The 27,712-nt window shown below is 38.7% G+C and overlaps 1 protein-coding gene and 1 non-coding gene across 9 annotated transcripts in view; one reads left to right on the top strand and one right to left on the bottom strand.

The window, feature by feature from the left end:
• The window catches only part of usp54b (ubiquitin specific peptidase 54b), a 73,147-nt gene extending 46,487 nt beyond the window's left edge, over positions 1–26,660 (bottom strand). For 3 of the 8 annotated variants that reach the window (XR_003597059.1, XR_003597060.1, XM_028029785.1), the window contains exons 1-3: positions 26,421–26,647; positions 16,634–17,226; positions 3,360–3,452 (exon numbers count right to left, since the gene is read on the bottom strand). Coding sequence is in view for 6 of the 8 variants with exons in the window: in XM_028029785.1 (XP_027885586.1) it covers positions 3,360–3,452; positions 16,634–16,789 (249 nt within the window). In the remaining 2 variants the exon portion in view is untranslated. Of the gene's footprint in view, positions 1–3,359; positions 3,453–13,907; positions 14,054–16,633; positions 17,227–25,882; positions 26,117–26,420 lie in introns of those variants that run through there. The other 5 variants (XM_028029782.1, XM_028029781.1, XM_028029783.1 and 2 more) reach the window with 5 other exon arrangements.
• trnad-guc (transfer RNA aspartic acid (anticodon GUC)) lies at positions 24,220–24,291 on the top strand. The gene has a single exon. It is a non-coding gene; the product is annotated as a tRNA-Asp (tRNA).
• Positions 26,661–27,712: the final 1,052 nt, after the last annotated feature.

Genomic DNA, 27,712 nt, shown 5'->3' with positions numbered 1-27,712 from the left:
TGCTGCTGAGAAAGATAAATTGTTGCAGTAATTTTCTTGAGGGATAGCTACCGGCCTCCTCTGAACTTATCTCCACTACACGGTGCAGCCTTTATCTGCTGCAAATCAACCTAAAGTAAAGTAAAACATAACCTTAATTTTTGTTGCTGCATCTTTAAAGAAGTTGTTTAAAAATTTAACACTCCATTGAAGCTAATTTGGTGGGTGTCTGCCTCGGTTATTCGGATGCTTTAATCAACTCCAAGCAGACTGTGGGGAGCAGCGTTGCAGCTGATAGCTGGCAGGACGGTTAATGAAACCCGACAGGAAAATACGGGACACCACCTTTCATTTCTACACCCACAGCTGACCGGCGCGGTGCGCGCTACAAACCCTGTACGTGTGCGGCGCAAGCGGGAGGATCCTGAGGTGCGTGGCTGGAGTGGAAAGTGAGATTTGTGTGCGTTTCTTATTTCAGTGCCCCAGCGTGGGATGTGCTGGCTCAGCGCTTTCAGCCGGGCCAATTAATTACAGCGAGGCGCTGGAGACGGAGCAGCGTGTGGAGTGCACACATCAACACTGGGCCGCATCGCACACTTCCAGGATGAGACACATGTATAATGGCGCTGAGGCAACAAATGGCCGGAGCGGGGCTGCATTAAGCCTGGGTCATTAGGAGGGAGGCAGGAGGTTACAGATCTTCATCTTCTGGACTGCTGAGATGCCAGGCTACCAAAGAACTGTGCAAAACTTTTAAACTGTTCTTTGTAGTTTGCTCCCAAAGAGACGGATAATTTTGTGACAGACTTCCAGTATTGAAGTGCATTTATGTTCCAGCAATGGTACATTTAACTAAATAAAAATGTAGCACGATGAATATGCAAGCTAAACACAAGTACACCGATCTCACACATAACTCAGTTTAACTATCATTTATCTGAAATAATAGTTAAACTATTGTATTGCAGTCTAACCATTTATTTAGGTTCTGATCAACATTTATGTGTAAAATGATCAAAGATAACTTTGGCCTAATCCACATGTAGCCTGATATTTGGGAAAACAAATATATTTAATGAATTTTTTCCTTTCATCCACACAAACACTCAGTTTTATACCACTTAAAACAATTATTTATAAAAAAAATTCATACCAAACTGGAGATTTGAGAAAACTCCATATTTGTGTTTGTATGTGTTCATGGGAAAACAGATTTAAAGTGCCAACCATTACAGCCTGTGACAAATAATGCACCCATATATCCACATAGTTGCTTTAATTTGATTCCTAATCAACATTGTCTTGTGTTTTAGTGACTTTATAAGCTAATACGCTATTCAAAAGTAGTTCAACCTACATTTCTGTCAACACAAATGAACGTCCTGGCGCCATGTTTAATTCCTAACAGGAACTCGTGGTTGTTTTGAAGCTATCTCATTGGCTGACATAGATTTTAGCTTTACGCTACACTGCCCCCTATGGGTTTGGCATGCTTAAAACAACGTTCAGGGGCCGATCAGCATGGGTTCATGTGAAAATGTTTCTGAAACCGATCCAATGTGTACAATATTATTTCTTTAAACGATGTGACGGAGATAGTTGTTTTAATAAAGCTCTGACTCTGTGAACTGCAAAAACACAAAATCTTAAGTATTTTTGGCTTAGTTTTTAGTTCACTTGAAATAAAACAAAACTAACTTAAAGTAACTTTTCAAGAAGGTATAGCAGCTTGTTTTAAGTCAATAATGCATTAACATTAATTTTCAAAAGTACTAGTTCCACTGGCAGATTATTTCACCTGTAACAAAACATTTCTCCCATGTCGAAAAGAGTCTGTTTCCATTCATTTCAATAAATATCTTTTTCATTGATTATTGAGAAGGGTATGAATGATTTTCGACAACACATAAAAGCAGAAAAAATATATTTTTGATTGATAACACAATTTGAGAGATACTTGTCTCACTTTTTTTGATTAAAAATGGACTAAAGGAGATGATGGGATTCTAGTCCACATTTTGTGGTGCTTAATCTGTCAGTGAAGTTAAAAGAAAATATGAATTAAAATAAAAAACCAAAAGAAGATAAAGAAATCTGATTATGAAACAAAACAGAAGCAGAACCAGACCTCTCACATTATATGATATTCCTATCAAGTGTGATTTTTTTGCTCATATTACAATGACTGTGAGAAAATCTCTGCCTGATGAGTCAGTTTTAAGACAGTGCAAGTTTATCAAATTCCCATGACTTGAATAACAACAAATCTGAGCTTCCACCAGCAGAAATGAATTAGAGAATCACAGAACATAATTAATTTATAAGCAGAACAGAGAGATTGTTGTAATTTTTCTGAGTGAACGGTCTTTTAAATAAATGACTTCATTTGGTTTGAGTTAGTGACACGGCTAAGTTTAAACAAAGTAAATTCAGCTTTTGAAGAGATCAACACTTTGTAAACATGTATTGGCTTTCACGGTTTCACACAATTTATTGCCATAAATGAGCAAATGTGACGGATTGAAATTTGGTTATTTACCATTCAGAGGTACATTTATTCCTTTTTATGTTAAGATGCTTTGCCACCAGTTTGGGCTGAAGATGTTAATGTCTAGTCTGATTTGGGTGATGCAGAGGTCAGATTCAACCAGCAGGGGGAGTCTAGCGTTGCGCTAGTTATAGTGAAGAGCACCGGAACTTCCTCCTTAGATAATAATAATCGCTGGATTAGAAGCACCGTGTCCGGCTCTTTTATTGAAATATCCCCTTCTTCAGGTATGAGTATATATAAACACACCTGTAGGTTGTAAATTCGTTTATTAACTTTCAGAAAGCTTGTGAGATTTTTTGACTCGCCGTTGCTAGCTCTGATGTTAGCGCTGTTGTTAGCTACCATTCTGCTGTTTCAAGTTTGATATCCTCGTGTATGTTTGTAAGCTAACCGAGATAATAATCGCTGGAGTAGAAGCTCCGTGTCCGGCTCTTTCATTAAAGTATTCCCTTTGTTGTGGTAATAAAGAGTTCCGTTGATTTTCTTGATATCTTGGTTTAATAATAACCGTTAGCATACAGAGCAGTATCGCGTGGAAGCAAACCCAAGCGCCAGAACCAATGACAACGCTTATCCCATGCGCGCATGCGCAAAACCAGAACTACGGCATCTGTAAAAGCCCAATATTACTGTGTGCACAGTCAATATCGTTCAGGGCGTTTACACAAAGTAACTGTTTTTCCCTGATTAAATTCAAATGCCTTTCCATGTGAATTATAAAGGCAGAAGATAACAAACATTGTAAAAACAACACATTGGTTCTGATTTTTACAGAAAAAACAACATACTAAAATTAGTTATTTAGAATAACAGGAGTTGCTGTTCGTACCTTTAGAGCGCAGAAGATGCATGAGTCCTCCATGCACTTATGAGTGGTCAGCTGCCGAAAGCTTCTCCTAAAGATGTCAAGATGCCACAAGACCTGGAAAACAACAACACGCTCATTTTTTTATTCTATTCAACTTATCCATTTGAGAAATAGTACTTTATCCCACAAAAACCGATGAAAGGAACACACACTTGTTTGACCTGGACTGAGATTTTAATTCACAAACAGATTGAGTCTTTAAATATCTTCCTGTGGAGAATGAACAGGAATGAATAGTCAAAAAAACATTGCTGGGGGTTTAATTTGTGGGAAACACACACACATCCTGTCAGACCTGAGTGCTGCTCCAGTACAGACAGTCCATTAAAACCGCTGTTAAAACATCCTTTCATTCAAAAGGATGATGGTCTACCCAAAATAACCACCTGGAGGAGTTTCCTAAATAGCTGTCTGTTGGAACGGTTTGTCGTCTTTGATTTGATTACATGAAAGGCTCACGGTTTCCACGGCAACATCACATTCGGTCTGATTATATCTGCAGGTGCATGGCAATCAGAAAAATTCATTAGAGGCGCAAACGTTGAAACATTGCTAAGGGAAGTATGTGTACAAGAGCAGGATTTACTTTAAATTTAAAGGAGTTGTCTCTGTTTTGTGACAAAGAAAATATAAATGAGCACCAACTAATTTAACAAAAATATAGTTTAAACCTTGATGTATTAGCAAATTGTCATATTTTTTCAGAATCCTCCACACCTCAACTCGTTCCAGGAAAGTACGTATTTCACCTCATCCGTCCAAACGAGGCGATGAGTTTAAAGTTTCTGAATTTTTGCATTGAACTTCTAACAAAAAACTTTTTTCTCCCTTAATCCAAAATATATCTAACAGCCGGGTTGTCCAGTTCTCTAAAACATTGGTAAATACAAACCAGGGCAGCAACTACCAATTATTTTAGTTTAAATTAATCTATTGATTATTCTGACGATTAATCACATAAAAAAAATTACACATTCTACAGATCTTTCATTTAACTACTCAAGTCTTTTTATACAATATTAGAAATACATTAAAAGATGAAAATAAATAATTCAATAATTTTTTAAAAATAAGAAAATAAACATTAAAATGCAGTAAATTTAAACCAAGTGAAGCTAAAACTTTGTCATATGACGAGTTTTAGGTGGGTTTTTTGTATCTTAAATGCATAACAAAGCGATATATATATATATTTACATATATATATATATATAGCTCTGGAAAAATTTAAGAGACTACTTAAAATGATCAGTTTCTCTGATTTTACTTTTTATATGTTTGAGTAAAATGAACATTGTTCTTTTATTTTATTAACTCCTGGTAACATGTCTCTGAAATTCCAAGGAAAAAATGAGTATTTATTTGCAGAAAATGAGAAATGGTCAAAATAATCAAAAGGTCGCAGTGCTTTCTGACCTCAGATAATGCAAAGAAAACAAATTCACATTCATTTGGAAACAACAATACTAATATTTTAACTCAAGAAGAGTTCAGGAATCACTATTTGGAGGAAGAACTATGTTTTTGTAACTTCAGCTCAAAATTTGTTAGTCAACTTTTTCCCACCTTTAACTCTTTGGATGTTTTTCTTTATTTTGTAACGTTCATATTGATAATTGAGGTAGGTCTATTTTTCTATAGTGTGTTTAATTATACCGTTCTTGCTTTATTCCTGGACAACAGTGAGAATAAAGCCCAGTTTTCCAAGGCTACATCTCTGCCCGTCTCTGCTCTTTGGATCCAGGGTTTCTTGGGAACTTGAGGTGGAAATGATGCAGCGTTTGTCGTCAAAACCCCAGAAACACCTTTGGCTCACTTCCAGTTGGTTTTATTTTTTTATGTATATAACAAAACTGGAGCAATAAATGTTAAACAAGCATCAGAATCAGAGCTTACAGCCAACAAAACCCTTTATGTTGTGCAGGTGAACACGGTGAGAGTGAACTAATTCATATTAAATAAACTGTGTGGAAATCAGCAAAACTAGGCTGGTGTGATGTTCACTTTCTGGTGCAAAAATCGGAGCAAACTTTCCACATGGATGCGTGTTGGTTTCACAGTGCTGAGGCTGCTCTGATATTTCTGGTTGACATTTGAGCTCAAACAGGCCATTACAGCTGCTGCGAGGAACCCTTCTGTTACCTCTCCGCTGTCGGGCTCAGGTATCACCATGGCAACCTCAGCCCCATTCATCTGCTCGTGTGCAGAGCTTTCTTGATTGGGCTCGATTAGTTTAATCTTCCCAGAGGGGGAACGATGCTGATTATGTGATGCGGGTACCGCAGCGAACGACACAAATTAAGGATTTAGCTGAATGTTATAAATTGTATTCAGGCGCAGCTTCAAGGATGTGTTTTTTTTGTTTTTGTTTTTTTAATATCAGCAATTCTTGTCGGGGCATTTCTGCTCAAAATATCACAAAATTAAACAAATTCATCTTTATGAATTACTTCTGCACAGTGTCCTCTCTGCTCTCTTGATCTTCAGCAATAAGTGGGAGAGAAAGTGAAAGAAGAGAGAAAAGGAGAGTGTCCTTTTTTGTCTCTCTCTGGTGCAAAATCAAAAGGAAAGAGCCATTAGCGCATTCATTTAGTCAGCTGAAAGATAATATTGACGCTTCAACGTCCCTCAGGCTTCGACTGAAATTGGTAAATTACAAGCATGTAGTTATAGAGACACGAGCGCAGAGTGTATTTTGGCCTGAGTGACAGGTTAGGGAGCAGCGGATGACAGACTGCATGCTGACCTCAGTGTTATATGTTCAATTGCTTCCTCTTGGTTATTTGAACTCCTCCTCTGACTGTAGCGTATTCCGTCATGTTTGTGCACAGCAATGCAGCAAGCGCAAGGATAGTGCACCATCTCTGCACCTCCCTCTCTTTAGAAATCTTTCCTTCTCTAATCACCTCTTCTCTATTTATTCATACTATACCTTGTTAAAATGTGGTGATTTGCCTGTTTTAAGACTGTCAGTAACAGCTACAAAACTGGAATCACATGAAAGATACATTTTTGAATAAAAATGATATTCTCACATCACACGCCCCTCTGAGCAACATCTCCGCTCTGCACAAAAGCAGATCCCTAAAGAAAGCTAAGGCAATTTCAGCTGAACCCAACAACCCCCTGTTCGGAGAGTTTCCCTTCAGGACGCAGATTAGTTTTCAAAAGCTGCAGAACCAACAAATTTAAGAATTCATTTTTACCTGCTGTTACCGTCTTTTTGAATCATATGTCAAACTCGAGGCCTGGAAGCCGAATCCGACCCGCTATAACTTTTTATACGGCTGAGAGACGCTTGGATGGAACCTTCAAGATTACAGTTGTGTGATTAAATATTACTTTATCAATCAAATTAAAGCAGTTTTTATCTGTATGTTGCAAAATTACATCAGTCAGTCCTCCCAGTTTTTTGAGACACAAAACCAGCATTTCCCCACACTTTTTTGTGCAAATTTTAAGTTTATTGCAAATTTTCTACAATGGTCAAAAACATGAAGTTTAAGTGATAATAAGTCCCACCTGCAAGCTGCAGAATTTTGTACTTGATATGGCAAGTAACATTTACTATAAGCACAAACACTGTAAAATTTCTTGGACGTAGCTCCACAAAAACAGTGATTTTGATTGCAGAATGTCATAAAGATAATCACTAAATCCTGGAGGGACTGATCAGTGTGAAAACATGCTCGATATTTTTAATTAAAAAGTACTAATCAAATGCTCACACGGCTATTTTGCAATAATTTAACAGTTTGTTAATTGGTTTTATCAATACATTCTGCCACAACCGGCCCTTTGAGGACATTTTTGATCTTGCATCTTGAGGCCCAAAATAAAATTGAGTCTGTCTCACACCCCTGTTTTAAATGTTTCTTTTTGAGTTTTTTTAAATGTATTTTTATTTTGTTTGTCAAAATTGTTTTTATGTCTAAATTGTCATGTTTTTCATCATAGTAATTCATTGTATTTATTGTTGATGAATGTATTTTCTGCTGGCTGTAATGCAGATTTCCCCATTGGGGATATTACAGATACCTTGACTAATAGCTGTCACCACTTCTCTTCTCTTGCACAAATTCTTCTTTAATGACTGTATTTATCGGTTTTTGAACCACATTGAAGAACCCGGTCTGCGTTACAAATCTTCAGCTGTGGAGGTGAACACAAGTGTTCCTCAAGGATTATTTTTGAGGCCAATTACATTTTCTATTTATTTAAATGATCCAGGAAAACATTTACATCTGGCGAATGCACACTTCTATGCAGATGATATATTATACTGAAGCTCCATAAAAACATAAAAATATAAACTTTCTTTAATCTGCTTCTCTGAAGTTCTTTAGAAGTTCCTGAAGGGTCAATCCTAGAAGTGAATATTTTCCATTTATATAAGTAATGCTGGGATAGATTTGAACCCAGCCATGGTTCATATCATCATTACAAGCAGCAACAGACTCTCTTGAGTTGGTGTTTAATCTTTATCAAAGTTTTGGACTTCTCTGTTGTGGTGGGATCAGATCGCCAGGGTCCCCTCCCTGGACGCTAGTTCAGTCATTCATCTAGCGGCCCGTCGTGTTTTTGAGTTATAAAATGTTTGAAGTTGACAGGAAATTTGAAAATATCATTTAATAATTATGTGTTAATGGAAGATTAATACCTGAACACCAACTGTAAAGTGTTAAAAAATGCTAACATTTTAAAAAGACTTCAATAAATAAGCAATGCTAAGCCTGGCGGGGGCACAAGTAAAGCCTGGTGGCGCGCCAGGCTTATAATACACTGGGGGAAACTCTGATTGTTGCATTTAAAAACAAATTAAAATGGGTTATCTGTAATGTTAGTACTAACAAAAGATGAATTTTCTTTAAATAGACTCTCATTTCTTCTCATTGATTCAAACTAAAATATTCTGCTGCTACAGTTTAAAATAATATAAAAAATATTATAAACCTAAATTTTAATGTAAGAGAAAAACATTTTACTTGCTTCTAATAAACGAAGGATACGCCACTGCAGTCCTTATTGATGAGAACTATAAGTGTTGTGACAAACCCAAACAAGCCGCCTAGATTCCTGAACAAAGTAAATCTTTATTCTGACCTGCAATACAACACCTGCCTCATGCCGCCATCCACCGCTGACCTCTGCCCTGTATGTCCTGTTCCCACTGTTCTGCTCTCACATTACCACATGTAGTAACGGCGTCTCTATTCACTGCATTTTGATTACTAAAGGATGCTGCTGTCTGTGCCACAGCCAGGGCTTCAGTTTCCAGCTCTTCCATCTTATATGAGCTTTTATTGAAGCAGTGAAGTTTAAATAGTAGGAAAGGTCAATGTTAAAAGTACATTTATTCAAAGTAAAGATTAAATGGCTAAATGGACTCAATCCATTTAAATGGCTAAATGGATTGAGTTATTTTCTTAATAACTCAATCAGTTATTGAGAAAATTAAAACAAGAAAACAACAAAAGCTGCTGTTCTTCAATCTCTATGCTGGAAAATCTGTCAGCCATCTTCCTTCACAATCTAATGACAATATGACATATTTCTTGTTATGTAAAGTATTGCAAAAAAGCTTCAAATGACGCCAATTTAAAGTGAACTGAAAAAGTATTCACAAGAGTTAAAATTTTCAATATTTCCTAACATTAGAACCACAAACTCCACACATTTTTTCTTATTACTATTTTTATTAAGTAATATAACAACGTAGTAATGTTCCGAAGTTTATATTTCACAAATAAAAAACTCCTGCCAGTTTTCATACTAAAATTTAACTTTTTTCTTTCCTATAAAAAATATGTGTGGCAGAAAACTTACACTGCACATCCCTAACAAAATGTTTTTACATTACTTTACACTGATTTATAGATCAAATATTATTTATAGGAGGATTTTAAATGAAAGTGGCGACGAGGAGCCACCTCAAATGAAACTGAACATAAGAAATGGAGGAACATCCAAGGAAGAGTCAATTTGCTCACTAAACTGTTAGGAAGGCTTTGGTTTCCAACGAGAATAACTCTCAAAAGGTGAGATTTGAAAGAAATAAACTATAACTAAAACATCTAGGAAAGCTCAAAGGCCTTACTTATAATAAATAAGACTGAAAAACTAAAATAAATTATCCAACCACCATATAACTCAAACAACATTACACAGCCTTGTAAAACAAAAAACGCAGAAAACCCCCCAAAAAGAAAATCAATTCAAATCAAATACATTTTATCAGTCCCAGAGGGAAATCAAAACAGGGACTTCTAAAGGTGACCTATTATGTTTACTATAGGATCGGTCTATGAGCTATACAAAACATGTTAATTACATTTTTACACAAAATTATTCTTAAATAAGGAGATTTTTTTGAGCTCCTTTCAGATTGAGCTGTTTTAGGGTGCCTTGTCACTTTAAATCTAAATGAGCTGGTGCTGGCCATGCGCCCTAACTCAACGTTTACACTTACATGTGAGAATAACCGCAAACAGATGCGCTATTACACAATCGTACGTTTTTGAAAAGTATACATAGAGCCTCCTGCACAACTAACAAGAATGCAGCACATGGTTTCTGAATGGTAAGTCAACAACAAAACACTTGTGTTTTCCAGCCGCCATTGTACAGCGCATACCGCAGTAAAACTAGCTGACCAATAGTGCTGATGCTACTCTGGGGTTGCTAGGTAACAGGGCTGGGCTTTACTGGGGTTCCTAGGCACGTCAAATGTGTCAGCTGTGAAACTGCTCATTTTCCAGACACCAAAAGACATAAACTTATTGTGAAAAAACGACTCTATAGTTTTATAAGTGCTTACAATGGATTTTGGAAGCAGTAAAGATCCAAGTGAAAGTGAAAAAAAAAAACATGCCAAAAGTAAATTTTGCTCAATAAGTCTCCTTTAAAATAGAGACCGCATAAGATTTGAGACTCGGAGTCAAAGTTCACTTTCCAGGGATACTGCAATCCCATGAAATGGCTCAGATGAATTCAGAACTGAGACCGGCCCAGTCCAAGTCTAACTAAATCCTAAGTACCACTGAGAACTAGTGTAATGATTTCAGGAAAATCAGCGTTGACGGATGCTCTCAAATTAATCTGACTCAGCTTAGCCTACTTTTCAAAGTAAAACTCACAGTCTGTGGATTTCTCAAAGGACCTGCAGCTCTAATTGGTCCAAACTAAAGTACTGACTCAGAGGTGCTAAATGCAAATGCACAACACACGTTTTGGACTTTCTTTGTAAAGAATGCTTTACCCATTTATCACATCCTTCCAATACAGCAATGCACTACTTTGTTTTGGTGTTCCACCTAAAATCCCAAATAGAGCACATTAAAGTTTGTGGCTTTACCCATAAAAATATGCAAAAAAATAAAGTGGAATGAGTTTGCAAGGCGTTGCATGCAGTGATGCAAGAACAATGGAAACATGCTGCAAACTATTAAATTAATCATTAGAAAACGGTGTTAGGGTAGCCCCTTTGGTTCTGCCAGGGCTTTTTCTGTTAAGTTGCACTTCCTCCCATTATTAAAAGATGTGCTGTTGAGTTGATTGGTGACTCAACCGTCTGATGGTTGTGCAAAGTTGTTACTCTGTGTTAGATAAAATAAATGTTCTTCATCCTCAACCGCTAGCATCAGCAAAGATAAGCTTCCCCAGCTCCTGGCCTCTCCTGGAGCAAACCAATGAACCATAATCATCACTAAACCATTTTGCTTTGTCACATAGTGGAAAGTTACCTACACTGTAGTATTTTTTTTCTTCATTGCAGGCAACTGCAGTGTTATATAAATGACTTTGAAGCATTCTGCTATCCTCTGCTTCACTGATACCTTATCTTACATTTTCTGTCATTCAACTGTAACAATACAACTGCAGAAAAAGGATTTCAAGCACAGCTACGAAGGTGTTAATCGCATGGCAGCTAAACTTTTAATCAGTTCATTTAGTGTATAAAATGCTACACAAAACACTGCAGAAAAAAATGATAATAAATGTAGATAAATTCAGTGTTCTACATAAAGCAAAGAAGCAAACATTTCTGCCTGATCTGTAAAGCCCATGTGTTTCTGCTAATTTCATAACACACATCTTCTGGCTATTGCACTTTTGCCTACGTTAAATGAAAAACTGCCGAGCATGTACTGACTGCAACGAACTGGTGACCTGTCGAGGGTTTACCCCGCCTTTCACCCAACGGCTGCTGAAGATAGATATCAGCCACGACGGATGAAAGCACAAACGTAGATTTTACCTGGTGGTATTTTTCCTCAGATTCTCGCAGAGAAAACCTCTCTGCTGCTGCTGATGTTGGTGCTGATGCTGCTGCTGCTGCTGCTGCCTCACAGCGGCACCACTGCAGCAGAACTGGGTTAACTTCCTGGCCCAGGGGGGTCCCAGTGGGCCGCAGAGAGTCTTACATTTGCACTAAATCCACTTGTGGTAGAGCATTTTATACCAGAGATTTGATAGTACCTGCTAGGTAATTGTGGCATTTTTATTATAATTAACAGAAAAAGAAAGTAAAAAAAACCCCAAAAGATTTAAGGGGGATAAATTTAAACACTGATAAATATAACATTTGAGTAGTTTGTGTTATTGTTTTTGTTGTTCTGCTCTTTATAGAGCCAAACAAGCTGATTAATAAGTCAGTTTGTCTTCTCTTGCTAACAGCATGTTTTTTAAAATAGATTTGGCTGAATAAAAGAGCTGGACAGCATTCCTTTGGTCGAAAAATCCTCACTGTTCACGATTTTTTTTTTTTTTTTTTTGCCCTGTTTCTTGTAAACGGTAAAACAAACTGGCTACCTTCTTTTAGCCAGCTGACTGGAAGCAGGAAGCAACACTTGGAACCTGCTTCACAATAAGATTGATTATGTTCAGAATATGAGCAATGCAGCACTTTTCTGCATCTCATGAAAAAGACTTTAAGCTGAAGGAATGGTATGAAAGAAAATGTCTGCGGTTCTAATCTCGCCATGTTGAAAAACCAAAATATTTTTTAGTATCCGCTAAGAAATATTTTGACATTAGCATTAGAGTTAATCTGGTAGTTAAGCTAAATTAAAGTGCCATGGAAACGAAGGAAGGTGCTTTAGATTTGCTACTCCGGATGCATTTTTGTTTCAAGCTTTCATTTCAAAGCAACAGAAGTAGTTCCAAAATTACAAACGTATTAACAAAACCGTCATCACTTTTAAATACTGTTTGTTTGACAGCATTTTGTGAACTCAGGAAATAAAGAAAAGGTGACAGACATAAATGTTGTGAGAATAACTAGCTATCAGCTGCTACCAACTCTGCTACGGAGCTTCCTAATGGAAAAGTAAAAATCTAACAATAATCGGACATGCTCGGACTGATCGGAGATTCTTAAAACAATATTTAAGATCAATGAAGACCTTCTGCTTTTTGGCAGAAATTACACGGCAATGCATAGCCTGACCCAACAGGACTGAATCATTTTACACAATAAAGGAAGTATGGCAAAGTTTGCAAAAATGTTATTGCTCCAGTATTCATCAGCACCTGTCAGTGTATGACTCACACTTAGATGGAGGACTTTTCCTTTCAGGTTTTCAACTTCAGTCTTGAAAATAAGTAATTCAACTTCAGATAGGCGCTGCCCTTGTGTGAAACAACAATAGTTCAGCCTGAAATGATTTTCATCCAATTCAGTAATTTATTTCTGATAGTAAATGAGGCAGGAATCCCTCAGATTTATATTGATTTCAAGGCAAAGTGTTTATCCATTGTCACTAATGTCATATCAAAAGTTACTTAGCAGCTTTTTCCATTTTTCAGCTTCTATACTGGCGACTTTAAGGTCACAAGGCCTCGTTGCCTCCTCATTTTATCTCGGTTTAAAGAGACTCCAAAGCCTGAACATTGCTTTGTTTCTGTCGTCAGGTATTGGATTTGGTGTTTTACCTGGACTCTTTGTGAAAACAACAAAAAGATGATTATTCTTTGTTTTCCCAGAAATACCGGTACAGTCTTGTCTCGTCTTATTCTTGTGAAGCCCAGAATCGATCGAAGCATCTTCAGGTTTTATGAGGCAGATCTATTGTTACTCCCCTGCTATTTGCATTGGTCTCTTTACAGAAAACAAACCCTTTCTGAGCATTTAACAATAAATTTCTTCTCTTCACCATTTAGCAGGTGGCTTAGGCACTCTTTAACTTTTATAGAGGTGAACAAAATTCCAAGATTAACGAATTAAAAACCAGCACACTGATCCATAACATGAGAAAAAAGCATGAACACACACACACACAATGAAAGCCTTGCCAAAAGCAGTTTAGTTCTGTCCCTCAGTTTATCCCTGCTCATCTGTGTCCAGCTAAGCATGCTGTCCCCTCCATGTGTGTGTGTGTGTGTGTTAGTGTCTATATGTGTCCTTGAAGTGGCCCAATTCTCACTCTGCTGGAGCTGCTTTGCATGTTTCTTCATTTTGTCCTCCACTTTGTCTTTTCACCCTTTCTGCTCAAGCCTTTTTCCTCTTACCTTGCTGGAGTTTTTGTTTCCTCTCTTCCTCGTAGCAGTATCCCCTGAAGTCCTCTCCTCATCTTTTTCATACTGTATACTCCTCATCCCTCCTTCTTCTTCTCCTCCTCTCTGCAGTCTGCAACTTTTAGTCTTTGCATCTACACCCCTCTGTTCTCATCAACTCTCCCTAAGCTTCTGCCCAATCCCTCTTCAGCTTACTCCAACCTCTCTCCCACCTTCCCCTCTCTCTCTTTCAAGCCAATAGTCAAGAGGCATTTCAGTGTGTGTGTGTAGTGCGAGCCAGCTGCAAGTCTTGGTAGGAGGCAAGAGTGTCTTTTTTTTCTATGTATGTGTAAGCAGTGCAGAGTTAGCATCTCTGCATACACACACTGGACGTCCATGCTGAGGTCAGCTTGAGCCAAGCTACGCTGCTACACGGCTACGCTGCCCCATAATCCTGTGTCCGTTACTCTTCTGATTGCAGTTTGCTGCAGTGTTTTAGGGGCAGATGGGTAGGGCTGCACAACTTTTACGAATAAGCTGTCAGTCAGGGCTGTGCATATTAGCGCAGACCAATAAAATACCTGTAAAATACAGCACAGTGCTTTGCGTGAGCGTTCGTACTGCTTTAACTTTATCACGTTTTGTCACATTTCAACCACAGACTTCACCTGGATTTTATTTAACAAATCAACAGAGTCGAGGTTGAGAAAAAGAAGGGAATGCATATATTTGTTTCATAATATGCACAAAAGAAAACACCAATTGTCGAGTCTTGACTGGACCAATCTAACACATCAGTATGTTCTGATTTAATCCACTGCCTTGTACCTAAATCAAACTGAGAATGGCTTAGATTTTCAACACAAAGGGAATAAGAAAGATGTTTGTGCAAAATCTATTTTAAAAAAGAATCACAATAATAATTTGGGGGTGATTTGATTGTGTGTGTGTTTTTGAAAACAATGAGTCTATTTAAAATTATTGTGTATGAATGCATTACCATCCTCTTATTAGAAAGTTTTTATGTTTCTCTTTGTTTAAAAACCTTTTCAAAAGAAATAAGATTAAATATTTAAAAGTTTTACAGTTTCATGTTTTATTTGCCAAAGTATTTTTAAAACTGGATCTTCTTAATGCGGATTTTGCAGCAAAATTTATTTTGTAGGAATAACGCAAAATGTCTCTTTGAATTGTAAAGGTTTCAGACAGATTTGGTATTCAGCTCAGATTATCTCCGCTCCATGTCACTCTCTTTCAAATCATATTTAACATTTTTAAGACTGGAGACCAGAAAACCTTTGGCTCTCTTGGTTTTCTTTTGATTTTGAACTCAAGATGAACTCTCCCACATTAATGACAACCAGTCTGTGATTCCTTTGGCAGAAGGTGGTTTTGTTAAACAAATACTGTATGTGGGAAACACTGCAAAATCAACTTGCACACACTTTCATGATTGTAAAATAAGGTGGTGGCAGCATCATGATGCTGGGATGCTTTTCTTCACCGTAGACAGAGAAGATGCACAGAGTTAATATGGAGACAGATGGAGCTAAAGATTGGGCTAAAAGTTCAACTTCCAGCAGGACGACACAAAACATACAACCAAACACTGAAGTACTTCAGATTAAAGTGCAAAAATGGCCTAGTCGAAGTTCAGACATAAATTCAACTGAGTGGTAAAACTTGAAAATTGCAGTTTATATCTGATTATCATGTAATCTGACAAAGCCTGAATAGTAGGGCAAGAACTAATGATTATTTTAGTTATCAATTAATCTGTTGATTATTGATTATTCTGTGTAGGCTTGTATAGGTTGGTTTACTTATTGCTCTTTTATTTTGTTCAACAAATGTTGGGGGGGAGAGGTTTGAGTCTGAATGCAATTAACAATTAGTTACTAAATTAGTCAATAATTGATTTATCACGAGTAACCTAATTAATCGTTTCAGTCCAACAGAACAGACAAGAATGTGTCTCTTCCTGTGCAGACGGTTGATAAGAACACCAAAAAAAAAAAAAGCTAAATATTGTTCTACAACATATTGGTTGAAAAGATAGAAAAATAGAAACTTCATACTTATGTGTTAATATCACTTAAAATATCATAAAATATTTTGATCAATGTTGCTGCAATGTGGAAAAGGTCAGAGGGTCTGTAAATAAGCTTTCAAAGTTTTAGAAATTGGTAAATTTGCTAAAACTTCCAACTGCTTCTAAAAACAACCCAAGAGCTTTTTTTTTTAAAAAAACAACAACAACAAAAGAAAACCACTCGCCTGTTTTTTCTCAACAAGTTAATGTTTTTTGGTGTCTGAAAAACGAGCTGTTTCAAAAACTTCCCAATTGTTAAATCTGGACCATTACCTAGCAACCCCAGCCGAGCTCCATCTGGTTACCTAGCAACACAAGCATTTGGTAAGCTGGTTTTACCGCTGCATAATGGCTGTTGGAAATGACAAGTGTTTTGTTATTGACTTACAACCCGGAAACCACTTCCTGCATTCTTGTTGGTTGTGCAGGAGGCTCTACTTCTGCTTTTCAAAGATATACGATTGTATAAATGCACATCTGTTTGCAGCCATTTTTAAGTGTGAGTGTAAATGTTGTGTTGGAGGAGTGTGGCCAGCAGCATATTATCTGGATTTAAAGAGACAAGAGGCCCTAACACAGCTCATTCCTGAGAATTATCCTCTATTTTTAGATTAAAGTTGGTCTGCGGTTGTGAGTTCACCCAACTGACCTGCAGAGCACTGTTGAGGAAGCAGCTGTTCTGTCCCGGCTCATTGCTCAGGCCTTTGCTCGGCGCGATGGAGGTCATGGTTCTCGGGGTCACCAGCCCCTGCATCCCTCCAGCCGCTCCGCCGCCAGAGGCAAAGTAGTTCCTCTTCCACGACATCACTACCTGGATGTCCCCGTTCCCACAGGGATGCAGAAAAGGGGCGGGGCAGAAGACCAGGCGACAGCCTCTATGTCACTCCCATGAGAGAGAAAGATGGAGAATGGGAGAAAGGCAGAGTGGGAGGAAACAGAAGGATGGGTGGAAGGAAGTCTGTGGACTGAAGAGATGCAAGATGTCTTGGATAGGGATCTGGCCCCCATACAACCCTCCCACTGTCCTGCCGTGTTTTTCTTTTTTAAAGTGGTCCACTTATATTTGCCAGTGATTGCGTTGGTTTTCTGTTTTTAGCTCCGTGGGTTTATAAGTCTGCGTTTGAAGCCATGAGAGCGTTTCCAAAGAATGATTTGGCAGATTCTCTCAGATAAAAGCGGCTCTGACAGCAGTGCTGCTCCCATGTGGGGATCCCTGTGGTTTCTTCTCCTCTTTCACTTTATCTGGAAGACACAAAAACCAATCTGTTAGGACTCAAAACATCAAACAAACAGGAACATACCGAGTTCCCACAGCAGCTCTAAATGGAAAATCTAAAGTGGACCAACAAAAGAACATCTGTTGGGTATCTGGTAGCGGCTAACTTCAGTAGCTTTTGGAAACTGTAGATCCAGGAGAAAACATCTTTGTTTTCTTGGATCCAGTACTTTCAGCCCTAATAACATAAGATAGAGGTTGTTCATGAGAATCAAGTCCAAGACTACGAGTCCTAGTCAAATCTTAAGCTCAGTTATCCGAATGGTGCTGAACTGAACCTTCAGGACCGATGCTCACACTGTCTAATCTAGAATCAGCCTCCATGGACAGCAATTCATTTTGGATGCTTTTGTCTGTTATGTCACATTTTAATCCATGGACAGAAACCAAATGAGGAGCTTATGGCGATTCAAGCATGCTAACGTCTCAGAACTTTAGTGTGATGATAAAATCATGAACACGACTGAATTTGCATAACATCGCAAGGCAGAATGTAATAGAGCCGCAGTCTCCCCACCACTCTTCTTTCAATACTTCCTTAGTTTATTCCTTCCCTGCTTTTGGCAAAGCTCCCTTGTCTGATAGCTGGGCTGCATTAACACCACAGCATCATCTTGGCCAAAGGCCACAGGGAAGCTGCAGGTACTCGAACAATCACTACTAACTAACTATCTATCTATCTATCTATCTATCTATCTATCTATCTATCTATCTATCTATCTATCTATCTATCTATCTATCTATCTATCTATCTATCTATCTATCTATCTATCTATCTATCTATCTATCTATCTATCTGTCTGAATTGTGAGGTTTATGGTGGGATTTTCTCTGTCATGCCCCTGTGTGCCATTTTTCCTCCACAGCGCCACATCCCCAGCCTCTGTCTCAGCTGTGTGTGTGTGTGTGTGTGTGTGTGGCTGTGTTCCCCACTGAGCCTGTGCAGAGTGTGTGATCACACTTCCTGTCTGACTGCACCCTACAGCCACACACAACCAAGATCGCAGTGGTACAACTGCTGTTTATGTGGACTGCGTAGGTGTGTGTGGGTGTGTGTGTGCGTATATGCATATGTGTTGTACGCGTGTCCCCACATCTTCGGCTAGTTACCATGGAAATAGGCCAAGCAGCAGGCATGCGGGGGAAAAGCTGAACCATGTGATTTAACAGAGAGACACACTGTGCTGAACTGGTTGAGAGAGCACCCGCGAAACACTCTGTTGCACGCTGGGCTGGCGAGTGATGATGATGATGTGTACTGATGTAGGAGACTTCCTGGAAGCCAGAGTGAGTCAAGGCACAAGTCAATCACATTCCCTGATCCTGCTCTGGACGGCTCGGGACGGCAGCCCAGACAGCGGCCACACATCGAGGAGAAATTCCTCGTGGAGGCGACACTGGCCGCACATTCACGCTCTGCTTTGATTCACTTTGTGCGTCCGGATGGCGTAAGCTGTAGAAAACAGCCACAGTGCTTGTTCAGTGTGTGTTTTCTTTCTAGAATACTGTAAGTCACATGTGTCAAACTCAAGGCCCGGGGGCCAAATCTGGCCCGCCGTAGTTTTCTATGTGGCCCTCTGGACTTTAAATTACATCAATAAGTTGTCCCCACCAGTGTCCGGGCCCGGGAAAAGACCACCCTGAGCTTCGCCCCGAGCCGATCATTCCAAGCTCACGGTGCTTCTCAGCGTCTTCTGCCGGTGTCCGAGCGCCAAAGAACTTCGGGTCAATAAAACTTTCTAACTGCTGCTTTTTCTCTGGGTGAGTCTCTGCAGTTTGAATTATTGTTGATTTATTGCCCAGCCCTTTTTGAAAACACTTTTCTACACTTAGATTTTTGTAAGAAGAAGGCTAAAATAAGGAAAACTGAAAAGGGCAAACACTGCACAGCCTTGTGATTTACCCCCATTTGCTCCCAACATTCCTGTCTATGTGTGCGTGGATACGTTTTTATCAAAACAAGCAATTATGAAGCAAACAGCGACGTGGTGCGGCCAAATGGTGACGTACACGTCAGTGCAATTTGACGATGCATAAAAACACTTTCATGCACAAAAGGTTTTCTAATTTCTTTGTATTTTCTAAAAACATGACATCGGTAACTTGACGACAGTTCAGTCCAGACTTTTGTGACATTTACAGTTCACACCTGCTCTGTTCAGCAGCACAATGATTTCTGCAGGAGTTGCATTTTTTTCCCCAGTATGAAATACGAGGGAGGGGCGGAGAAAGGAGCGTCTGTCCACAGTCTGCAGGGAGAGAAGCATCCTGGAAAAGGTACGCTGCTACAGAAGTCTGTTATTGTTTACGACACCTCAGTTCAGCCTCCATCAAGTCTGCTTTGGGTTTAGAGCGCTGCCAAAGGCTTTGTGGCAAATTCAAAGAAGCTTCAAGCAGAATTCAAATCACTAGAATATAAAGAGGAAAGTTTTACCAGCTCACACACATGCAGTATACTGTAAAAACAAAAACAAAAAGGGTATTTTTGGGCTAGTTTCTAGTGCAGATATACAGAAGAGGATTAGGGCCATTGAAAAATAAAACTTTAATTTCAGAATTCTGACTTTTTTTCTGAGATTAAAGTCTGAATAATTTTTTTTTCCAGTGGCCCTAATTCTTTTACGTACTTTAAAGTGAAAAAAAAGTTGCCAGTGGAATAAGATATTTTTTCCACATCATAAGTCTAAATGTCTTGTTCCACTGGGAGATTATTTCACTTATAACTAGTAGCTACTTTTTCATCAATATTAAAGAATTGTTTATTCCTATATGATGCTAAAAGGTTACTTGTAAGTCAGTACACTTAAAATAAGACAAAACTAAAATATTTGCACTAGAAAATAGAACATAAATACTTCAATTTTGTGTTTTTTCAGCATAGATGCTTTGAGAGATGTTTTGACATTATCTCTGCACAGCTCTAGACATTTCAGCAGAAAATTTAGCTTCACTCTACAAACATTTTTACGCAAACAGATGCGATGCTGCGACCATTGAACAAACGTCGCAAGATTTCATATCTCCCATTTTAACATAAATTATAAAATAGGTAGCAGCATGACCAAATAAATAGTTACAAAATACATTAACAAGATTAATACTGCAAACGTTTCTTAATATTTTAACTTCATTTTTGGATTTTATTTTCCAAAACTATAAATCCACCTCATTATGAGAGAGATCCAGAGTCAAGTTGTAAGAAATACAGTCAAAATTCAATGAACATTTGCAGTTTGAACTTGTGGTATTAGAATAATAAGACGTTAGAGGAACTGCATTTTCAAAAGTGTGCTTCAGGGATTATCACCTCTGGTCCCAGAAGAGCATAGGTCACTGCTGAGTGACAGGACCAAACTGTGATGTTCTGGTGTTACATATTTAAACACAACTTCAAATGTGACCTCAATGAATTAGAATATGACTCAAAAGGTCATTTATTTCAGTAATTCAATTTGAAAAAGGAGACCAAAGAAGAAGGATTTTCAGCACAGAAATGAAGTGTACATCACAGGCACTCACTGCTTATTTAGGGCTTGTTAAAGCTCACTTTGCTTTATGAAAAATATATATTTCACATGTTTTTGTTCTTCCATTTGGGTCTCAACTGTTATTAGAAACTGTATAAGTGTTTAAAAAGACATGCAACTGTTTTTTTAGCAATAAATTCATATTTTAGGCTCTGCCTGTCACCTAGCGACCTGACTGGGCCTCCAGCACATTTGATCAGCTGGCTTTCCTGCTGTACAATGGCTGCTGGAAAAGACAAGAGTTTTGTTGTTGATTTACCATCCAGAAACCTCTTTCTGTATTCTTGTTGGTTGTTTACGAGGTTTTACTTACTACTACTACTTAGATGTGTGGTTGTATAATTGTGAATCTGTTTGCAGCCATTTTCATGAGTGGGGGGAGGGGCGTGGCCAGCAGCAGCTTATTTGGATTTAAAGTGACAAGGGCCCTAAACAGCTCAATCTGAAAAGAGCTCTAAACAAACAGGACTGAACAGACTAAAATCTCATTATCTAAAAAATGTAACAAACATGTTTCGTGTAGCCCACAAGCCGATACTAATCTGTTCAAGGAAGTGTGCTTGTGTCCTTCAGCTCATCTGCACTGTTGGGACTGGTGTCTCTCACCTTCCTCTTGACAACAATCCATAGATTCTGTAAACAAAGTGATACCAACTGGTGCCAAGTCCTGCTGGAAAATAAATCAGTATCTCCATAAAGCTGCAGCAGAGGGAGGCATGAAGTATCCTGAAATACCTCAAGAACCAGACTTAACATCACTACAGTGTAGGACTGATCTGGTGATTATTGATTGGATTAACTGATTAACAACTAGATAGCAAAAGGTGCTTAATAGAAAATTTATTTTAACTGAACTGGAACCACTTATGGAGTCTCAGTAGAATATATTTAAAGGTAAAGGACATTCTTGTATCTTAAATGCAAAATGTACATAAATGTTTGTATAATCTATGCCCAATTACTGCTCTGTGTTGTTTTTTCCCAGCAAATTCTCCTTTTTAGTGTTCGTATACTCTAGTTAGCGACTTATCGATTACTAAATTACTGGTCGATTATTTCAAACACTTACTCCAATTAATTGTTTCAGCCTTAATTAGATTTAAATTTCCAAGTAAAATCTATTTTCAAAGTTATAATTGTCAAAATGAACAGAAATAAATCTTTCTCATTTTGTTACTTGAATGAATCTCAGTGAATTCAATGAGCGGCCCAAGTATTTATTTTCATTATTTCCACTGCCTACAGGTCCAGGGCCAACTGCAGTGACCCGTTTCCTCCCGTATCACATTGCTTAGCAGAGAAAAACATATTCGCCAACTCAACGACTGACCTCAGAGTTAGCTGGAAATAATCTGACACCATTTTGGATGATACTGTCTCTGCCTTTCACTGTTCCTGCTGTGTGTCAGTGTGACTTGTGACGGTGACACCAGTGTGAAACAAGCTGTACAAAGAGCTGATACTGTCCCCGAGGACAATAGCCTGTCTCTCACGCTGTCTCCATCCCACTCATGCAGCCATATAACACAAGAAGTACATTTTTGCAATTTGTAAAAGTTAAAAAAAACTTCATTTTAATCTCTCTCTTGTCCATTTCTTTAACTTTATTACTTTTCCGTTCTCATTCCCTACCTTGTCCACCAATCATCTTTGTCTCGTTCCGTCCAGTTTCCAGACATGCATGCTCTCTTGTGCGTGCACACACAGCAGTTTCCTCATAACTGGGTTATGTGTAACTTCAAATAGCCTCGGTTGACAATAGGGAGAGCCCAGATTGCGTCCTCTCCTCTGTGCCTCTCATCCTTTCATCCCCCAATTTTAACACTTAAACTGGTATGAAAAGTTACGTTTGTGCCCCACATGCAGCCGGCTACATGTTTGTACAAAGGGTTTGGCTTCAAGGTCATTTTCCTGCTGAGACGCTGCAACACTGAAGCACATGAGCGACTCCTCACACGAGCTGTGGGTATCCATGCACAGTGTCGCCTATATGCAACCCATTATGCCCATGTCACATGTCCACCGCTAATCCTGTTAGCAGGAAACACAAAAACAGGCATGGAAATTTGCTTAATATTAGGCTATTACATAACCATCCTTATTTTCAATGCATGCTGGGAAACATGAGGTTCTCCCAGTTTGGGTCAGTGCAGAGGGAGAGGAGAAGAAAGAAGGGGAACGACGAGGAAAAAGGAGATTTTCCAAAGTAAGATAAGAGAAAAGGACAGAAAAGGAAACAGGGAAAGGAAAGGAAAGAAATATAGTGAAGGGAAGGAAACAAGGTAAAGAAAAAAATTTAAAAAAGGAAAAGCAGAAAGAAAATGCTGCTAAATGAAATAAAATAGAACTCAATACATTAAAATGAGGAAAGCGGAAGAATAAATAAAACTAATTAATATGTGACAATCAAGGTAAAAGACGAACTAAAAGCAGAGTAGTTAGAGAGAAAACAGCAAACATATAAGAATAAAGAACCGGTCAGAGCAATAGGCTGCATGAACAGAAATATGTCAAAGCGTATAAATTACAAGAAAAAGAAACTGCATCCCTGCTGGTTTTAAAGGTCACAGGAGATATGCTACATGAAAATGCCTTTACCGTTTGCATATCATGCCATGGACGGCAGCTGGACCGGCGCCACAAAGTCCGAAACACCTCAGCTCACCTCAAATGTCAACAAACGGCCCGAAGACTCAATTTGGGATCAGTCACACATGAGCAGCGCATGAGAAACACGCCGAGGACTTAAACCAATTAGTGAATGTAAGAAAATTCAATATCCTTTGCTTTGAAATGTTTCACTGTATGGCTGGGGATCTGCGAAGAATAATTCCCACGACTTTTCGTCTGTAGACCACCACACAGGTTCAGACATGCAGCTTCCTTTAATTTATCCCTCTTATGGTCCCACAACAGCAGACCGTGTTGGCTTCTGCATAATGCTAACGTTAAAATACCAGATAAATGAACAAGGACACAGTTGTCAAAAAAGATCCTGCAGTGCATCTCTGCTACACGATGAGCTGAAAGGCTGGATATGGCGGAAGCTTAGGAGATCCTTATAAATTATAGAACCATCAGTAAGGACATGACTTGATGTTTGATGGGAAGCATGAACCAGAAACTCATGCACCATTCGTTCTGCTGGAATCCCTACATTTGTCTCATTACAAAGACAAACTTCTCTTTTTAAATACTTAGACACTCTCATGTTCAGCTGTAATCTTTTTAGATTATTGAATTGAGTGTTTGATGTGAGTGAAGCTATTAAATTAAATTAGTTGGGAAACTGAAGTTCAGGAATGGTCATGTGGAAGAGCGAAGTGGGTCAAAAAGGTTTTACTGTATTCTATTTGTTTAACTGCTTTAATCAATTTATCAATCTAAACTGGAGGGTCCATTGTATCAATTACATGTTTATTGTTTTTTTTCTCCTCGTTAGTACAGTGGTGAGTATCTCCGCCTGTCACGCGGGAGACCGGGGTTCAATTCCCCGACGGGGAGTGAAGTTTGTTTCAGGTCCCCCTTGAAAATGAGATCTAGATCTCAATGGGGTTTACCTGATTAAATAAAGGAATAATAAATAATAAAAAAAACTGTCATGCCACAGCATAATAGTCAGATTTCAATCTGTTCTTTGACTAGACCACTCCTTAAAAGTGGACTTGCTGATGTTTTTTGGATTATCTTTGACTCTGTTTCAGCCTACAGGAGTGTCTGGGTATGGAGAAGAATAATTCCCATCAGACCATCAGACTGCCACCATGTTTGATTGGGGATATGAAGAGATCTTTATGAAACTCTGTCAGTTCACCACCAGCTGCAGCAGGATGCGGCCGTCCAAAACGTTATTGTCTCATCAGTCAACCAAATGTTTTTGCCAAATGTCTCAGGGGCTACGTTCACACTGCAGCCTGAATCGGATTTGATTGTTCACCCGTCCAAATACATGCGATTTTATTTTCTAATATTAATCACCTATTGTGTCATATGGCTTTCATGTCATTCTGTAACCTCTTTGACTCTTTTTTTCTTCATTGACTGCTAGTCAGTCAAGATACTGCATAAGAAGTATGTGTGCTTGTAAGATTTGGTAGTTTCTACAATAAAGTTCTGTTTAAAACGCATATGGGATATCCACGTGGCATTCCAAAACAAAACAAAAAACGATCTGTGTTATTCAGACAGTCATGCAAAGATCATATATAGGTCGCATAAGGCAAGAAAGAAAAGAAAGTATCGCAATTGAGTCACTTCAGGCTGCAGTGTGAAAGTAACCATGTTGAGAGAAGACATTAAGAAAAACAGAACGTTTCCTAATTAGTTATTGTGGTAGTTAAGCTGCTTTGTTGTAATGACTTATACAAATAAACTTGACTTGACTTTAAAACCAACTCTAGAGTCAAAACCAAAATTCACAGAACAGGATGCAAGAAGGAACTAAGAAAGTTGACACAAAAGAACTAGATAACGTGGATATCTAAACACAAGTGAAAACAACAACAGAAAACAGCTTTGGATCATATTCCTGTGTTAGAGTGGCCCAGTCAAAGTCCATACCAAAAACAAAGTGAGAGTCAGTGACAGGACATAACATTTAGATTGTATCTCATCTGGATACAAAAGAATGGGCAAATAATTTAGTATCTGAATACCCAAATAATGCTCTGCAATAAAATTCCCACTTTCAAATCCCTAATTATTTGTCTTCAACTACTTCGCGCTGGTCCGTCACATAAAATCTGAATAAAACCAAGTGAAGGTTGAGATTAAACATGGGACAGTTCGGCTAATTTCTGCTTCATTTCCAAAAACCCAAAGCTGGCGGGAATTTAAACCTAAATGCCGAGGCGACATTTGAGCTCAGTTTGAAGGGCGAAGGTGTTGCGCATCCTCACGTGTGCGTGCGGTTTGTGTTACTCGTGTTGTGGGGACATCCTTCGGTTAAAGCCCCCCACGCTGCGTCCTAAACGGAGACTCTTTAACCATCTCCAAAAAAACGAAACCTCACGAAATGCTGGCAATATGTTTCCCCCATTTTTAAAAAATTTTTTTTTATGGCATTTTTAAAAATTTATTTATTTAGAGAACTCACGTGTGTGCGCGCACGCGGCACAAGGCTGTCACCGTCTCGATAATGTGACGGCGCTATTGGCTGGACCAAAGTCATCAATCAGGCGGATCAAAGCCCGCAACTTTAAATCATTATGAGAGGAAGAGGAGGAGGAGGAGGAAGAGGAGGAGGAGAAGAAGGTGATGACAGCGAAGCGCGAATCCGCCTCAACAAGAGGCTGCTGGCTGGGGTCTCCCGGACATCCATCAACAAGTCCGCGAACAGTCCAACAAACACGGTCCAAACCTCAAAACACTCAGGGGCGCGCGGCCATGTGAGTTACAGCCTGAACTATTAACACCTGTAACTGATTTTAAGCCTGACGTGGTCCCATGATGACCACACACACACACACACCACCTGATGGAATAATGAAACTGAGAGCAGATACAAACTGAACCATGATGATGATGATGATGATGCAGGGGAAAAAATGACAGCCAGCCTCAGAGCGCACATCTGGAGCACATCACACACATCTGGGAGATGTGATCCAAAGCACATAAAGAGACACACACACCTACTCTGTCCCCTCCAGTCCAGATCTGAGACCGGTCCGGTCCATTTGAGCCCGTGCAGAACACGCTGAGCAGTTCCTACTCACCCCGGCTGCTGTCGCCGCCAGTCCTCGTCCGATCGCGTGTCCTACCGTGTGATCAGACGGAAGAGAGGGCGAGTCGTGGGCGCATCTATCCCCCTCCTTCCTCCGTCCACCACCAGCGCCATCCAGCGCTGCGGTCGCGCTACGCTGCTCTCGCGATACCGAGCCATCGACTCTTACCGGCTGAGCCTGACAGAGTGACGTAGCGCGATTGTTGCGGATTGGCTTAGCTCGACGGCGCCGCCTTCCGGGCAAAACGGGGACGTAAACTATTATGGCAAGATAATTTATCAAATAATAAAGGCTTTCTAAGATTAAAAACCTGGTTTTATACGGAAGGTCAAAGGTACAGAACATGAAGAAAGGAGTAAATCTGAGTAATCTTTACATATCGGACGATTTTTCAAACATTGAATTTTGTTTGGTGAAAATGTTCCTTTGCAATGCAACCAATGAATGAAAAAAAATCTAAAAGTAAAAAGTGTTTTATGTGAGAAAACGCTGCACATTTTAAATCTGAAAGTATGACAGAGTATTAGGGTCATACTCAACAAATAAAACAAAATTAAGAGAATAAAGTCATAAAATTAAGAGAATAAAGTTGTAATACTACAAAAATAAGCTCGAACAAGAAGAAAATTCATAAAATTACAGGAATAAACTCAGAGCTACTAGAATGAGCCATAATATTATGGAAATAAAGTCAATATTTTGAAAATAAAGCCAATTTTATAAGAATAAAGTCGTAACATTACCAGAATAAAACTGTAATATTATGACTTCATTCTCATAATACTATGACTTTATTATCATATTTTAATATGATTTTGTGGTATTTTGTAATGAATTTTTTGTGATACTCCGTCGTATAAAAGCAAACCCTGAGATTCATATAATATTTCAAGACATTTTTGTTCCAAAAAAGCCATTTTTTAAATTTTTTGGTTAGTTTTCTTTTAAAATAGATTTTTTTTCAACTGATTACATAATAAAGAAACAAAATGTACATATTAGAAATGAAAAGGAAATCATTAGCCACTTGTAAGTTCTGCTCTTGTATTATTTTATCCCCAATGTGGTTCCACTTAACTTTTACAAGCAGGATTTAAACTGGGATTTTAGTCGGTTGACTTGGGGGAGTCAAGCTGAGCACCAACATCTGTTCTCAAAATATACATAACCCTGGTAAATGCCATGTTTATGCAGGAATT

This window comes from Xiphophorus couchianus, chromosome 10, assembly GCF_001444195.1.
Source record: "Xiphophorus couchianus chromosome 10, X_couchianus-1.0, whole genome shotgun sequence".
Taxonomy (NCBI): Eukaryota; Metazoa; Chordata; class Actinopteri; order Cyprinodontiformes; family Poeciliidae; genus Xiphophorus; species Xiphophorus couchianus.
This window is presented reverse-complemented; position numbering and strand designations above follow the sequence as displayed.